The 16,707-nt window shown below is 47.0% G+C and overlaps 1 protein-coding gene across 2 annotated transcripts in view; it reads right to left on the reverse strand.

The window, feature by feature from the left end:
• RAB41 (RAB41, member RAS oncogene family) overlaps window positions 1–16,707 on the reverse strand; it is a 20,506-nt gene continuing 3,799 nt past the window's right edge. Inside the window, exons 3-8 of one of the 2 annotated variants that reach the window (XM_064158998.1) lie at window positions 16,153–16,206; window positions 9,874–9,979; window positions 9,496–9,607; window positions 5,386–5,479; window positions 3,906–3,972; window positions 1–2,205 (exon numbers count right to left, since the gene is read on the reverse strand). In XM_064158998.1, coding sequence (XP_064015068.1) covers window positions 2,141–2,205; window positions 3,906–3,972; window positions 5,386–5,479; window positions 9,496–9,607; window positions 9,874–9,979; window positions 16,153–16,206 — 498 coding nt within the window. In that variant the 3' untranslated portion in view covers window positions 1–2,140. Of the gene's footprint in view, window positions 2,206–3,905; window positions 3,973–5,385; window positions 5,480–9,495; window positions 9,608–9,873; window positions 9,983–16,152; window positions 16,207–16,707 lie in introns of both variants that reach the window. The other variant, XM_064158997.1, reaches the window with a different exon arrangement.

Raw genomic sequence — 16,707 nt, forward strand, 5'->3', positions numbered from 1 at the left:
TGTTGGTGAAATAACTTTATTTAGTGTGATACACGGCTGTGGTCGGACAGTCCATACTCAGAGTAATAGTCACACTTACTCGGCTAACAGCTAGAGACAGCAGGGCCAGACACACACTCAATATTATACACATCCATAGAGAAGACAGTGGGAAGTGAACTATTTTATTTCACTAGTTACCCCCCCCAGTTACCTAGGGTCTCCCCCCTCCCTCCCCCCAGGTCCGTGACTCAGAACAAGACGACAGCAGAGCGGCGCAGGCCTGCCCGTGAGAAGGGGAGGGCAGGACCTGCTCTACGGCAGACACGGGCACACCGACACACACCAGCACTTCCCACACCACGGGGCTATGTACAGGGCAGGGCGCCGGGACCTGCGCAGGGGGGGACACACTCCAGTGGAACGGGGAACTGCATCCCAGCTTCCTCCTGCAGCTCACCCAGAGGGGAAAAGTCAGGGGAACAACCGCTCAGTCACCGGCAGCAAGGTGACTTGCTGCCAGTAAGCCAACGTGGGGACTACCAGCTCCAGGTCCCCCTTTCCCCTCCCTCGATGGCCTACAGGCTGTGTCATCCTGCTAGAGGTGTCACTAACCACCAAATGCCCTTGTTCCCACCTGTCACACTGCAGTCAGTCACTTTCCTGCCTGTTGGCACTCCCCTTGTCAGCATGACGTAGGCTGGGTGATGAAAAAAGAAAGGTCAACGGCTTGGAGCCATCCAACTGCTGATCCCCACTGTCACCAAACCCACAGACCTCTGCTTAGGACAGATGAATGAAAACCCCAGGCAAGAGACTCTGATGAGCTCTACTAACCTAATTAGAAAGCAGGGGCAGGGGAGAGAGGATGGATTTCCCAACCTGCAAGTGGAGAAGTGACACCAAAATTCACTTCAGCAGCACACAATCCTCTAGCCAGATGTGATGAAGAATCCTTGCTGCAGCTGATCTCACCTTTGGCAATGCTGCAGCTTAAAATTACCCCCATAGTGAAGTGGCTACCAGCCCTTTCCCTCAGAAGTCATCTACACAGGCAGAAGCAGCTATGTACGATGTCATCAAGCAGCAACCTAGGTATGAAAGAGCTTTTACTGGCCTCCCACATCTGCTGTAGCTCTCCTGCTCCTGATTGATGGGATGGAGAACAGAACAGAGACTAGGACAGGAGCCTGAGCAACACCTGTGACCCTCAGGACAGGTTATTAGCCCTGTAGTGATGGAGTTCAGGTTACTATTAGCTTATGCTATTGATAGACAGGACCCAGGTCTCTACAAACCACCGTGAGGATCTCTCCTCACACAGACTCATGCTGCAAAGCCTCTGCACCCTCTTCCTTCCCCACATCTCACAGCCAACACTCCAATGTCCTCTGGACAGGAAGATATTCCAGCCAAGGAGTGTCTCGGCTACACAAAAGGGAGCAACAAGGCCAAAACTATCCCAGTTTGGGGGTTTCCAGCACTGCATGTAACACCAGGGGCAAAACTCCAAAGTCATGAGCAAGAGTTGGCCAAGATCATCCACAGAGAGGATAAACTGAGGAGCTGACATTGTGTGTGCCCTGCAGGAAGCAAAAGCCTAGAAACAGAGAACCTGTATTGTCCAAAAAGGCAAGGCCGAGTCAAACTGACTGGTTGAAGAGGAGCAGCCTTCCAACAGAGGAAGTGGGGATGCAGGACAAAGACAGGGCTGGAGTGGACAGGGAGCTAGTTAGGATGCAAGGCAGTAAGGAAGGTGGAAAGCCCACCCCCAAGCTTGTATTTTCGTCTTCCCTAACTTGGTGGCTTTTCCATTGCATTCACAAGATACATCTGAGGCTCAACGTGGGGAAGAGAGGGAAGAGAAGGAGAGGAAGAGAGATAGAGAGAAGAAGAGTGTAAAGGGCACCACAGTGCCAAAGTGCAACAACATAAAAAAATAAAATGAAAGACAGGACACTCATTCTGCACTCGGGGCTCATACCATGCAGTAAGAGGGGCGGCCGGGGCTGCTCCCCACCAGTAAACAGGGAGTTCACTTGCTTAGTAGATCGGTTTCAGCCCACAAAGTAGGGTTGCCTAGCCAATGAGCAGTGATGTTCTTCAGTGAGGCCGGGCGGGGCAGGCGCCGCCGGGGGAGGCGCCGGTTAGCAGGAGAGCGTTAGCAGGAGCACCCACTCTCCGTGACTGGCTGCTCGGGAGGCTTCTCTAGCTTGATGTCGATCACTGCAGCAGACAGCTTAAGGAAAGCACCAAAGCACAGAGTCTCAGCATGGGGAGGGGTGGAAGGCACCTTTAGGGGGATCGGCTAGTTCAGCACCCGCTGCTAAAGCAGGGTCACCCACAGCAGCTTGACCAGGATGGCATCCGGGTGGGTGTGGAAGCTCAACACAGGAGGAGACTCCACAACCTCCTCTGGGAAGCCCAGGCCAGGGTTCCACCACCCTCATAGGAAAGAATTTTTATCTCATCTTCAGATGGAACCTCCTGGATTCTACTTTGTCTCTTGTCCTGTTGCTGGGCACCACTGAAAAGAGTCTGGCCACATCCTCTTGCCCCTTGCCCTTTAGATATTGATCAACACTGATCGATCTTTCAGGCTGCTCTTCTCCAGGCTAAACAGCCCTAGGGCTTTCAACCTTCCCTCCTCACAGAGATGCTCCAGGCTCTTTAGCATCTCTGTAGACTCCACTGGACTCTCTCCACTAGTTCCTCATCTCCCTTGAACTAAGGTGCCCGGAACTGGACTCACTACTCTGATATGACTCCACTTAACTCTACTAGGAAAGAATAGAGAATGGAGTCGGTAGCAGAAAGGCTGTTTGTTGGCTGTCCCTCCTTGGTGTTTTAGCAGAGCAGAGCACGTCCTGCCCGAGCAGGATTAATCACAAAACCAGTGGACTCAGTACAACAGAAGCATTTAGGAGACAGAAGCCATCTGGACATGTCTGCACACCAGACAGCCCTGTGCAAAGAGCTATTTTATCTCTATGGAAATGTTACCCTCAGCTGAAGGGAGAAAGCAAAACTTAACACTTGCTGTTACAAGCAGCTGTGTACATTTATATACACATCACAACCAGGATCCTCAATTTGCCCCCAGTGGTAGAATCACAGAATGGTTTGGAAGGGACCTCCAAAAGTCATAGAATCAGTCGAGGTTGGAAGGGACCACAAGGACAAGCCAGTTCCAGCCCCTCTGCCATGGGCAGGGACACCCTATCCTAGATCAGCCTGGCCACAGCCTCATCCAACCTGGCCTTAAGTACCTCCAGGGATGAGGCTTGAATCACTTTGCTGGGCAACCCATTCCAGGCTCTCACCACTCTCATGCTGAACAACCTCCTCCTCACGTCCAGCCTGACTCTCCCCACCTCCAGCTTTGCTCCATTCCCCCTAGTCCTGGCACTCCCTGACAGCCTAAAAAAGTCCCTCCCCAGGTTTTTTGAAGGCCCCCTTCAGATACTGAAAGGCCACAAGAAGATCACCTGGGAGCCTCCTCTTCTCCAGACAGCCCCAACTCTTTCAGCCTGTCCTCACAGCAGAGCTGCTGCAGCCCTCTGAGCATCCTCGTGGCACTTCGATGGCCACGCTCCAGCATCTCCACATCTTTCTTGTAATAGGGGCTACAGATGTCATCCAGTCCAACCCACTCTGCAGTCATCAGGGACATCCTCAGCTGGAGCAGGTTGACCAGAGCCTTGTTAAACCTCAGCTTGAATATCTCCAGAGATGGGGCCTCAGCTACCTCCCTGGGTGACCTGTTCCAGTGCTCCACCACCACACTCACGGTAAAGAACCAGGCACCACTCTACCCCCAGCAAGGCCCCACAATGTGGCAGAATGTCAGCGAGCCCAACCTCACAAAAGGTAACTGCCACATTCCAGCAGGCCAGAAGGAGTTACTGCCAGGAAAGCAAGGATACTGTCTTCTTTGCTCTTCTCTGGTGTGCTGTCCATCCCAGGTAAGGCAGCAGCCACACGACGGAAAAGCTGAAAAGAGCAATGAGAAAGCTGAAGGCTTGGCAGGAAAACAACCAAACCACGTTAAAACAAATCATCTTTATTTACAGCAGACTGCAGTGTCTGAACTGTAAAACTCACTGTGTGACTACTTCAGAAAGCAAAGCAATGACCAACAAATGCCACCAGAATGATACCTACGAAATCTAACAGGTTTTATTTATTCAATGCCTACAAAACTGATTTCTTTTACTTGTTTCTACTTAAAATGAAGAGGAAATTAGTAAGTTCCTCAGGAGCAATCCCCTCCTACACTCCACTACCACCGAGCGTTCACCTACCACTTCCAGCCTTGACTGCTTTTGCACACAGCAATGCTGCAGTGGACAACTCAGGACTCCTAATGAGCAACCTCGCAGGAAGGGTTAAGAAGCCTATGGAGTAAGTGAGGATTTACAGCCCATCCTTTCAGCTCAGTCCTGCTGCAGAACAGCCATTTCTGAGCTGAGCTGCTGGCTCACGCTGTTGAGGTGTGCTAGAGCTGGGGAGGATGACAACATCTCCATTAAAACCCCCAGAAAATGGCTTTGCAGATTTTTTTCCTGTCAATGCCTACAGCTCTTCCTGCTGCCATTAACACAGTCCAGGCACTGCTGGGCAGGCTGCTGAGAAGTGCTCCACAAACTACAGCAATCATCAGCTAACCAGGATGCTTCTCACCAGCAGCTTGGCAGGAGCTTCTCATCCACACTTCCAAACTGTGTTATTTGGAAAATCAAGTCACTGGGGCACCAGCAAGGTGCTGCAGTTAAGCATCCTTTTAGTCACAGGAGTTCTCACTGCAAACAGCCTCCAGCAAAATAGAGCATAAACAAGAAATCCTCTCTCAATGCAAGAAGAGAAGAATTTTTTACTGTATGGATAGTTAACCAGTGCAACAGCTTGCTTGGAGACTCTACCCTTGGAGATATTCAATATTCAACTGGGGTCAGTCCCTCTGCAGCCTGCTCTGAGCATGAGGGTTGGACGTGATGATCTCCAGAGATCTCTTCCAACCTCAACTATTCTAAGCTTTTCCTTTGTGGCTTGCCAACAGAAGCAGGAATTTCTACGTACTTATTATCCCAACTGCTGTCACCACTCATTTTAGGCAACAGTTCATTAGCTGTTAACAAAGGCAATGTACAAAATCTTGTCTGACTGGCCTCCCAGAACAGTGCCACTGCTGATCCTCAGCCCATTCTAGGTTTAGATTCTCCATTCCTTCAAGGTAAGCTGGCTTATCTTGAGCAGGGAATCACTAACCTGAAAGAAGTCTCTGCTAGATAAAGCAGCAGTGAACCCTGGGCAAGAGGCATTTCAGAGGTTGACAATGAACAAGTATCTGACCCCAAACAACAAGAGATGTGGACCTCCTGCCAGTAGAACAGAATATTGATCTACCTGTTTCACGTTGTAGCCAGTCTTTGCACTGGTCTCAATAAACATCACATTCAGCTCTTTGGCTCTCTGTTCACCTTCCTCTGTAGTGATTTGCCTGGATAAAGATGCAAACAAAAACAAAGAGAGAAAGAAAGAACAGATAGGAAGAGTTAGAGATGTCTGTGAGTGAGAGGCTCCTCATCACCCCTTATGAGTATCCACAATGGAGACCTCAGGACCTCTCAGTCTTTAAGACTGCCAGGTCTGCCAGCTAAGAACTGGAACCACCTCAGGTGGAATGCATTTAGGACTATTAGTAGCAGATGAATTGCACAGGATAAAGTTTGCACAGCACCTTTGAGCTTCACTCATAGCGTCCTCAAGGGAAGGAAGAATTCCAGTTCAGGAAATGGTACAAAAAGCAAAACCTTCCCAAAAGTCCACAACAGGAAACTCTGTGAAGTTACAGATTCAAAAAGGTTCCAGCAGCAAGAGCAGTGCAACAACCAATTGTTAGGCTGCTGCTGGCAAGCAAATGCATCTTTGATCAATACCCTGTACATACCTGTTTCACATTATATCTTGCTTTAGCTTATTCAGTTCTCAGGCTTTTCTTTCACCCTCCTCTCTAGAAACCTGTCTACAGCAACAAGAACAAATCACAGGAAAAGAAAAAGCAAACAAAAAGGAAAGAGTCCAAAACTGATAAAGATGCAGGAACTGAACTGACATGAACAGAAAAGAAAAAGCTTCCCAGGCTGCACCAGATCTGAATGAGGCTATTTTTAGTTTAGCTTTCTGGCCTCAGAACTTCACTTGCATCATCATTTGGTTTTTACTGTAGGATGAACAGCTCCCAAAGCTATGTTCTGTCCTGACAATTGTGACCAAGTTCAGGCTGATGCTGTGGCTTTGTCCAGGCTGCAAAGCCTCAGTGTTTGACACAAATCTAACTTCCTTTTAAAGACAGGCAAGGGAGCTTCTTTCACCTAAAGCTGGATGTAGACCATAATTCCAAATTCTAGCTTGGACCAGCACTGCTGTCACATTAATCTTTAAAATATGAACTTCTAGTCCTCCATGAACTTCAACTGGAGCTGCTTCAATCAGATTTCTGCTATTTTTAACTCTCATGGCAGTGCTGGGCCAATTGTCCTGCATGCACACTCCACTTATGTACTACCAGGAAATAATCCCAGGCTCAAATGATCCCATTGGGGTTTCCAGTTCCACGTGAAATTGGATTTTCATCTAAATTAGAAAGTCTCAAATCTAAATGCCAGGTTATGCAGTCAGGGAGCTGCAGTTCTTTCTAGCTCCCAAGAGGGCATAAGAGATAGTTAAGCGCTCAACATCCAGAGCTGGCGCATCATGGGTTTTCCTCTGTTGGGTTTGTATGGCTGACTTCAGACACCAGACTGATCTCATGGGCCTGCCACCTGGAATTCTTAACCCAAATCAGCTATACACACTTCTGTTGTACTTCTGAAGCCCTGAGCACCAAGTTTTACCAACATTTCCACATTTAGAACCAACTCCTACTGGAAGTGGGAAAAGCTCACATAGTTGTCGAGGCTGAAGCGGTCTGTGTGGAGGACACAGAACACCTCTCTGTAAGAACCATCAGTACCATCAGTAAGAACCATCAGTACCATCAGTACTGAACCATCAGTAGAAAGTCCAGAGAGAGGTCTGACTGTATCTTTTCCCTTATTGAATCAAACCACTTGCTATTTATTTGCGTTCTCGCTGCTCTTCCTGCTGGGCACAGCAAACTAACAACTAACAGCATGGCTTGCCCAGGGGCAGAAAGCATCTCCTGAGAGCAGTTTGTGCAGCCAAGGATGCTGGGCATTGTTTCACACAAGCATTTGGAAAACATCAAAACCACAAGGAGGAAAAAAACCCAACCACATCACAGTATGTTCTGGAGAGATATGGACACTGCAGGAGCGAGGAAAGCAAGGTTAAGAATGCAAAATGTGACAGCATCCAGCAGTGAAACATCAACTCCCTATTAGCTCCATCACACCAAGAAACACTGTAAACAGATACTAGTGCAAGACTTTTCTGAGGAAACATTTATGTTTCACCTGAAAGGCCTTTCACGCTGCTGTTTGTGTCTTCTGAACAGCCAGAGGATAAGGGCTTGGTTTTATAAAGCCTAATTTCACTGTGAGATCCAAGTGTTCCCCAGTTCCACCTTTTAGACTGCTTTTCTTTTAAATCAGATACAAATTCCTCATCACTTCAATATCTCCTATATCCTTTGACATACAAAGCACCCATTTTAGAGCATCTGCTGTATGTGCAGGGGTTTCAGTTTAAAGGACTGTAAGGGCCTGGTTTACTTCATCTTCCCTTTGCCAACTACTGAAGGCACAGAGCATTAAAATAAAAACCTTTCCTGTTTCCTATGTCTTCGATAAAGAAGAAGAATCACAAAATGGCCTAGGTTGGAGGAGACCTCAGAGATCATCTACTCCAACCTCCCCACCATGGGCAGAGACACCTCTGAACTACACTCAGCTCAAGGCCTCATCCATCCTGGTCTTGAACACTGTTGGGCAGGAGGCATCCACAACCTCCTTGCACAGCCTATTCCAGTCTCACCACCCTCATACTGAAGAGTTTCTTCCTAAGACCCAGTCCAAACCTATTCTCTCCTCAATTTAAAACCACTCCCTCTTATCCTGCCTGTAGAGACTTTTTGTAACAGTCCCTCTGCAGCCCTCCTGTAGAATCCCTTCAGGTACTCCATGGCAGCCACTCCCTTGGAAGCTTCCCTTCTCCAGACTGAACACACCCAGCTCCCTCAGCTTATCCTCATAGCTGAGCTGCTCCTGCCCTTGGATCAATTTTGTGGTCCTCCTCTGGACTTGCTCCAGCAGCTTTGTGCCCTTCTTATGATGAAAACATTAAACAAATCTGCTAAAACAACAATGAAGAATTTGAAATAGAAATGTAAAAAGCTCAAGACACCTGTGGTTTTCTAAGAAGCTATCAAACTGGTTTATATCTGTTGTAGGACCAAGAGTTTTAAAGGCAAAACACTTTAGGATATGTCCCAAAACATTAAGACCACATGACTTTAAGCCTCTGCTCTTCCTAATCTGCTTTCCTTTCACCTAACTAAAACTGTGATGTTGTGGCTAAGTATTGAATGGGCCTTTAAGAAAGATAGGGACAGGATTTTTAGCAGGGTCTGTTCTGAGAGAGTAAGGAGTGATGGGTTTAAACTAAAAGAGGGAAATTTGGACTAGATAGAAGGAATTTTTTTACACTGAGTGTGGGAAGATGCTGGCCCAGGCTGTCCAGAGAGGTGGTAGATGCCCCATCCCTCGAGCTATTCCAAGTCAGGGGATTTAGCAACCTGCTTCAGTTGAAGATGACCCTGCTGGCTGCATGAGGGCTGGAATTAGATAACCTTTAAAGGTCCCTTCCCATCTAAACCATTCTGTGATTTGATGACATGAAATTCATGCTCAGGGGAAACGTTTCAGGTTCTGCTATCAAGAAGATATTTTACTACAGACTTAAAGAGCTGCATAAGCAGAAAAAAATTGGAATATGATGAACAGAAAAAAGGCAGACTGCTTTGCTCTTGTGAGACACCTCTGTGCCTTTACCTCATCATGAAAATCAAAAAATCAAACAAAATATACTATTGAGAAACTTGGTAGAGAGACACTTTACTTTAGAAGCTCTATACTTAAGTGTCTCTACTTAAGGAACTTTTTAAAGTGAGTTTGTTTTAACCAAAATTAGAATCACAGAAATGTTTTGGTTGGAAGGGTCCTTTAAGATCATCAAGTGCAACTGTTAACCTAGCATGACCAGGACACCACTGAACCATGCTCCTCGGCACCACATCTCCACAAACTATTTGCAGACCTGCAAAAGGCAATAGCTCTGCACTTGCTGAAACCAGACATCTGAATTTCATTCACCATCTATTTATGCTTTGTTTAAAAATCAACAATTGTTTCCAAGACAGGATCACAGATGTTAGGGGTTGGAGAGGACCCAAGGAGATCATGAAGTCCAACCTCCCTGCTAGAGCAGGACAAGCTGGCCAGTTTCTTGCATTTACTGATGAGAGCAGCGAGGCTTCCACCTCCCCTCTGTTACCTCTTGTCTGCCAGGTCGGTTTTGTTCCCCACCAACATGATGATGACATCGCTTCCTCTCTCTGTCCGGACATCATCGATCCACTTGGAGGTTTGTTGGAAAGAATTCAAGTCTGTAGGGAAGAATCACATGGTATTGGTGAGGATTAAACTTCATTTCAGAGAAGAACACTACACCTGAACTTGGGGGTGCTTCTCCACATCTCTCCACACCGCAAACAACCAACCCATAAATCATTCTCTGCTCAGGCAGAAAAACAGAGCAGGGGGGAAAGAAGTTTCTCATGTCAGTCATCTTTTTGCAGAACTTCTGGTTGTCACCTCTTAGTTCTGCTTACATGCAGTACTTCAAATAAAGAGACAGCAAAGCATCACTCACTTGTAATGTCATAGACTACCACGGCGATGGTGGAGTCGCGGATGTAGCTGGGAATGAGACTGCGGAACCGCTCCTGGCCTGCTGTGTCCCAGAGCTGCAGCCGAACCTGCTGGTACCAGGCCAGGGAGAGCACAGAGAGAGAGAGAGAGCAAGGGAGAAGAGAAAGGAGGAAACTGTCCTTTAGAGAAAGGTCATGTCTAGAGTCAACTGCTCACTCTTGAGAAGCTGAAGTTGACCTGGTAATCTTACTCCAAATAACCACAGGAAAGGGCTTGTCTGACTCTGTATGCAGGTAGCAAGCTTCAGTTACCTCCTGTGCTTGCCTACAGATTCTGCTCTTACCCAAAAGCTTGAGCTTATGGCTACTGCCTCACTGCTCAGAGTGGTAGCTAACACTGCAAAGCTGCCCTTACTGGTCTGCTCAGGATTCCACAGAACTAGCCTACAGCACATTGGATCAAAGGGTTTGGGGCAATTACCACATGAGAGACATGCAAATTCCTTTAGCCCAGACACCAGGCAGCAAAACAGCATCCATTCTCCAGCACCAGGTATCCAGAAGATGGCAATGGGGATTTTCATGGAAGATTAAAGCAATCAATAACTCCAGTTCCAGCAGAAATAAAAGCAAATGACACACTACAGGCTTCGTGGCATCGGGTTCTCCCTCGTGGGTAAGCACCAATGGTAGGAGAAGTGCAGTTTGAGCTCCACAACTATGCCCAAACACAAACTGCCCTTTTACATCTGACAACTCTAAGGTTTGGGACCTGCTTGTTTGAAACAGAGATGGCCAAGGCATGCCCAAGTACCACAGGGAAGGCTAAACAAAAGCTTTTCCCAACCAAGAGCCATATTGCTTCCTTCCAAGTCATTACTCCAAACGGCTAGCTGGCAGGAAACCAGATTGTTGTTGGCATTCTCAACAGGCACAAGAGTTTCACCAGAGGGCAGAAACTGGGTCCCAGCTTAATTATGGGAATTGGTTAGATGTGCTCCCTCCTTCAGCAGTGAGGAAGAGCAGCTGGTTATGCCCACAGCAGTGGTTAATAAGGCAGCTTGCAGGAGACTGGCTACCAGGGAGGAAACAGTTTCAGAAGGACCAGTAATTGCTTGTTTAGAAGAAAAAGAGAAGTTGGATGAAGCACATGGCTGCAAAGTGCATTGCTATGACATCCTATCTGCATCAGGGTGTGTAGGCCTGATGCCCTGGGGCTTATGGAAGATTAGAGCTTACAGTTACAACAGTAAGCTCAGGCTTCACTTACTGTTGATCATGGAAGTTTACTGAGGTGGTGATTTAAACACTCCAATCTCTAGACTTACAGAAAGGCAGTTAAAGGAATTGCCACAGCACTAAGGAATTAAAACTGGGCCCTGTAATCTTGAAGTGAAGGATAATACTGCTGAGTGAAGGTCTTCAGCTGGTATGCAGATACCATGTGCAGTATTTCTCTGGCTTCTCACTTTCAGAAGTCATAGAATCAACCAGGTTGGAAGAGACCTCCAAGATCATCCACTCCAACCTAGCACCCAGCCCTATCCAGTCAACCAGACCATGGCACTAAGTGCCTCATCCAGTCTTTTCTTGAAGACCTCCAGGGACGGTGCCTCCACCACCTCCCTGGGCAGCCCATTCCAATGCCAATCACTCTCTCTGTGAAGAACTTCCTCCTAACATCCAGCCTATACCTACCCCGGCACAACTTGAGACTGTGTCCCCTTGTTCTATTGCTGGTTGCCTGGGAGAAGAGGCCACCCCCCCACCTGGCTACAATGTTCCTTCAGGTAGTTGTGATACTGTGTGATATGCAGGTACCATGTGCAGTATTTCTGTGGCTTCTCACTTTCAGAAGTCAATGTGTCTGCAGCCATTTTGGAGAGGAACATAAAATATCAACAATCCACTCAAACACAACAGTGTGCTGATGACCCTTCCAGTCTGGAAAGAGAGGAAGGTCCTCAACCAGGAATTTACCCAGCCTCTTAGAAACTAGGGAATTTGCTCAGAAAGGGGCCTGAGCTGCAGCAGGGACTCTCATCACAGAACTCTCCACTTGCATTTCAATATGCCCCGCAGATTAACAACAAGCAATTTCTCTTGTCCTTCTCAGCTCCACACAGACTAGGTAACAGCTCTTTAGTTAGGAGCATCTTGGCTGATACTTAAATATGTCCTTTGAGACTGTCCCTATTTTATATCACTATCACAAGCATTAACTTACAGCAGACTATTTGACTTTCCCAAATACAGTTACCACTAAAGACAATGCAAATAAATAGCTCTTCAGAGTGGTAAAAGGAAACCAGCGCTCACCATCAGCATGCCCTCAGAGCCTGTTTCTGCAGTAACACATGAAAACTAAAAGCCACTCAGAGAAATAACAAGAAAACATGGCATTATCTGAAAAGATCAGACTGTTACCAAGGCATGGTGAGATCAGCTATCACCAAACTATTTTTGACATGTCTGGAAGCTGATGAGAACAGCCTAAACTGGCAAAATTCTTCTATCTGCCTGGATAAACAGCTGTCACAACAGTGGGGAGAAGGGATGCCAAACTGCAGCCTGACATGCTGGGAATGCATCTAGGGGAGGCAGTGTACAGTCATCACATGCACATCTCATCACTCCTCATCCTCTAAGAGATGGCTTCAGCTTCACATCAGCTTGCCCCAAACCAGAAATCCTCCCAGAGTTAATAATACTTAAGCTACAGGATTGGGAGAAGGATCATGGAATTATTTGCCCTCAGTATATATGACAAATTGTAACAGAAGCCTATTATTTGTTAAATGCTTTGGTTAAAGGAAGAGAAACAGATCCCTGGTCCTTAAAGCCTCACTATGATCAAGTCTGTGACAGAATAAAGGTGAGCCAGAAGTTTTGCACCTGAGCTATATCCTTCACTTAAGACTTTGCCTGCTGTTGGCTCACTGGGGTAAATCCTGTCTAGGCATTTATGCTGATACTGCAGCTTAACTGAGAAAGTCAGATCAAGAGGAATCAATACCAAGGAGTTAGGATGGAATAATTGTGTTCATGTCTTTAGAGCTTATACTAAAACAATCATGCCAGGAGTCACACTTTCCATCTAAGCTTGTTTGTTCTTCAGAAATGATGGCATTTTCATCTCATCTCTTTCAAAAGCTCTCTCGTTACTCATATCAATCACCAGCTCTCTTCTCCTTTGAGACAAGAGTCTTGGATCCTCCTAAGTGGCTACAGAGCTTAGATTTAAATGGATGTTGTTCTGTTTTTTTTACCTGCTCTGACAGCGTTCCTTTGCTTTGCCATCTGAGGTTGGTACTTTTATTACCTCCCTAGTTATCCAGAAAGGAAGAAAAAAAAATTCTGAGGTTTAAAATCAACACCAAAACCAGAAAAAGTTTTCCAAAGGTTCCCAAGCACCCTTCACTCAGTGCACACACACACAAGAAGTCACAATCCCATCTCATCTACCTGCCATTCCTCTGTGCATCACTCCCATCCTTGGAACTTTAAGCAGACCAGAGTTTTCCAGTTCCCCAGTTTTGAATTATGGGATGGAATTACCACTGATTATGGGGATGATACTCAGCTATGTCCCCTCAACCCATGAAACACCTACAGCCCTGGGAGCCAACAGCCTATCTTAGCTCCTTTTAGATACTACCACCACTTCCAACACGCAAAGAGTACATGTTAAAAGCAAGGTCCCTACAGACACTGGGGCTCAATACCTACTTGTAATGTCAAAGACAATGACAGCCACAGCAGAGTCACGGATGTAGCTGGGAATGAGGCTGCAGAACCTCTCCTGGCCGGCTGTATCCCACAGCTGCAGCCTGATCTGGGAAATGGAAAAGTGTAGGGGAAGAGGGAAGGGGAAAGAGCAGGGAAATGGAAAACAAAAACCAAAACTCAAGTGAAATCAAAATTAAAATTAAAAAAAATCCAAAACCAAAACAAAAACTGCAAGGCAAACAATGCAACAAAAGGAAAGTTAAAATGGAACAGAAATGTGAAAGAGCCAAAGACACTTCACATTCTCACAGCAACCTCAGCATAGCATGTTTCAGAAACCTCCCTCCTTCCACAGACCAGTCAGGAACTCACACATACCAACATGTTCTTCCATTCATCACATAAAACAAAGATATCCCTTAAAAAAATCTCCTCACACCATCTGCTAAGGAGGGAAATGAACATAGGTACCTCAGTGCACCCTGCTGTGCAGGGACTCTGGCTCTACCAGCCACACAAGCAGGCTGCAGCCCATACCTAGTGCCTCTACCAACAAACCCTCTAGAAAGCCTGATGTAGTGGGGTACAAGCCAGAGCAGCAAATGCCCTCTAGAGTGGCTTATCTTGTGATGAAAACAAAAAAGTCTGGGATGGTATGGAGACAGAGAGAAGGATACACTCCCCTGTCTTTCATCAGGTTGTAGCTGTGACATGGCACATGGCAGCCTGATCGTGGGGAGAGCAAGGATGCAGCTTCTTATAGCCCTTCTTCACGCCACAGGTCCTAATGCACTGCAAACAGCACAACTATGGTTGTTCTCTGTGGGAGGCTACTGGAGTGGCTTTGAAGAACCAAAGTTCACCCATATTTGCCCCTTCCAAGCCACACTCAGAGCTGAATGATCCATTCCAAGCATCATTTCAGTGTGCATTATCTGGTGTAAGGTCGCAGCAGATACACCAAAACATCTCTGTAGGTAGGGGCTCAGCATTTTTCATTTCAAGCTTATTGCAAAATACAGCACCAGCCATATCTGTGAAATTATCTCCAAGTCTGAATATTCCTGCCTTGTGTGCTTGCACTTCTCCTTCCTCTTATCTACACTCAACACTGCTCTGTTATTTAAACAGGCTTTACAGGCTCCCTGTGCCACCTACGCAATCAGGGAAGTTAACAGTCTATCTGACACTGCAAAGCAAAGAGCAGTTCTGAATGGTGGGCCAGCACATGAATGACATCCTGACCTACACAGCCACACGAAATCAAGACTACACTCCTGAGAACAGCCTCCACACACTCCAACTCACCTTCACACCTTTTTCTTCACACAATCTCAGCACGGTGGGGACTAGAAGAGACCACTAGAGAGGACCTAGCCACAGAATCCCATCACAGTGGGGACTAGAAGAGACCACTAGAGAGGACCTAGCCCAACCCCACTGTTAAAGCAGGATCAAGTTGCCCAGGATCAGTGTCCAGGAAGGTTTGGAATTTGTCCACAGAAGGAGACTTCACAACCTCTTTGAGCAGCCTTCCCCAGGGCTCCTGCACACTCACAGCAAAAGTTTTTGCCTGCATTCAGATGGAACCTCCTAGGTTCCAGTTTGCATCCACTGCTCCTTGTCCTGCTGCTGGGTACCACTGAAAATAGCCTGGTCCCACTCTCTTGCTCCCCACCCTTTAGCATTGAGAAGATGCCCTCCCAGTCTGCTCTTTGCCTAAACAGCCCCAGGGCTCTCAGCCTTTCCTCCTCAGAGCAATGCTCCAGGCTCCTCAGCATTTTTATAGCCTCCACTGGACCTTCTTTCTGCCACTGCCGGTACCACCGAAGAACGGTAGCCAGGCAGTTTCCCCCAAACAAATATTAAGTAAATAGTAAAATAGTAAATGCCTGGTAAGATGGCAGAGAAGCACTCAGCACATATTGGGCTGAGATTTCAGAAGCAACAGACCAAAAGCAGCACAAAGGCCTTCCACTGTCCCCTTCCTTTCCCACACCAGTTTCACACTTCTCAGCCAGCAGTAAACCAGCAAAACGGCAAGAAGCAACACAGCATGAACTAATGAAAGACAAATATTGGAAGATAGGAGAGGGACGAGAGGGATCTTTTTATGCACAATCTCATGCCAGCTAAATCCAAAATAGCTTTACTATTTATTAACAGCATGTCAGAACTGTGCCACAAAAGAAGCCTTTCTGTGAGGAGAAGCTATGTCACCACAGGCAATCGTGACTGACCTCAAGACTTGGATCTGTCTGAGGTCTGTCTGCTCAGACCCATTTACACTGACAATTCCACAGAGAGCTGCAAATTCTGGGAGCAAACTATGCCTGAGCTACATATAACAGAGTCCATTCCCTGGGATATGGATGTTAGCTCCATGAAAGATTCTGCCTTCATTCTAGAAATATCAGATATTAATGAAGAGGAGAGTGGGTCAGGGATTTGATTCGAGACAGGCCTGAAAGGCTGCTGGGGGATTTGAACAGCCCTTGGAGGAGAAGGCAGGCCCAGCAGCTGCCATGCTCTCACACAGATGCCTCACTCACCGTGCGATCCTCCAGGTACATCGTTTTTGACAGGAAATCAATCCCAATGGTCGCCTGGAAAGAAGGAAAGTGTCAGTAACTGCGGCTTGCCTTCCTGCATCCGCAAATCAGAGCTCCCCATGCAAGCTCCAAGAAACGGTCGTTAACTTAGCATAACAATGCTGAAGTCATTTGCCTTCAGTATAGTGGATACAAACACAGCAATCTGGGTATCCGCAGCATCTTCGCTTCAGAGCAACACCTCGGCACACAAGAACCTGCAAGACTCGGTTTCAGCCTCAGACATTCACGTATCTTAACACATCACCTCTGAACTGGCAGCTGTTTCTGGTCTCCCACAACTCGGTCTGGCACGAGTTGTCTTGTTAGAAAGAACTCGATTGCAGAGCAAAGCACGTGTATAAATTTTGGGTGGCTGAGCTGCAAGCTGAAGAGCTGTGTTTATTCAGGGCTTTGCACTGCAGAACGTGCTCGCTTCACAGTGACATTCAGAAGCTCCATTTCCCAGGCAGCTTTTTCTGCGAGCCTCCTTCCACTCACATTCCCGCTGCTGTA

This window comes from Pogoniulus pusillus, chromosome 19 (genome assembly GCF_015220805.1).
Source record: "Pogoniulus pusillus isolate bPogPus1 chromosome 19, bPogPus1.pri, whole genome shotgun sequence".
In the NCBI taxonomy this organism is placed as follows: Eukaryota; Metazoa; Chordata; class Aves; order Piciformes; family Lybiidae; genus Pogoniulus; species Pogoniulus pusillus.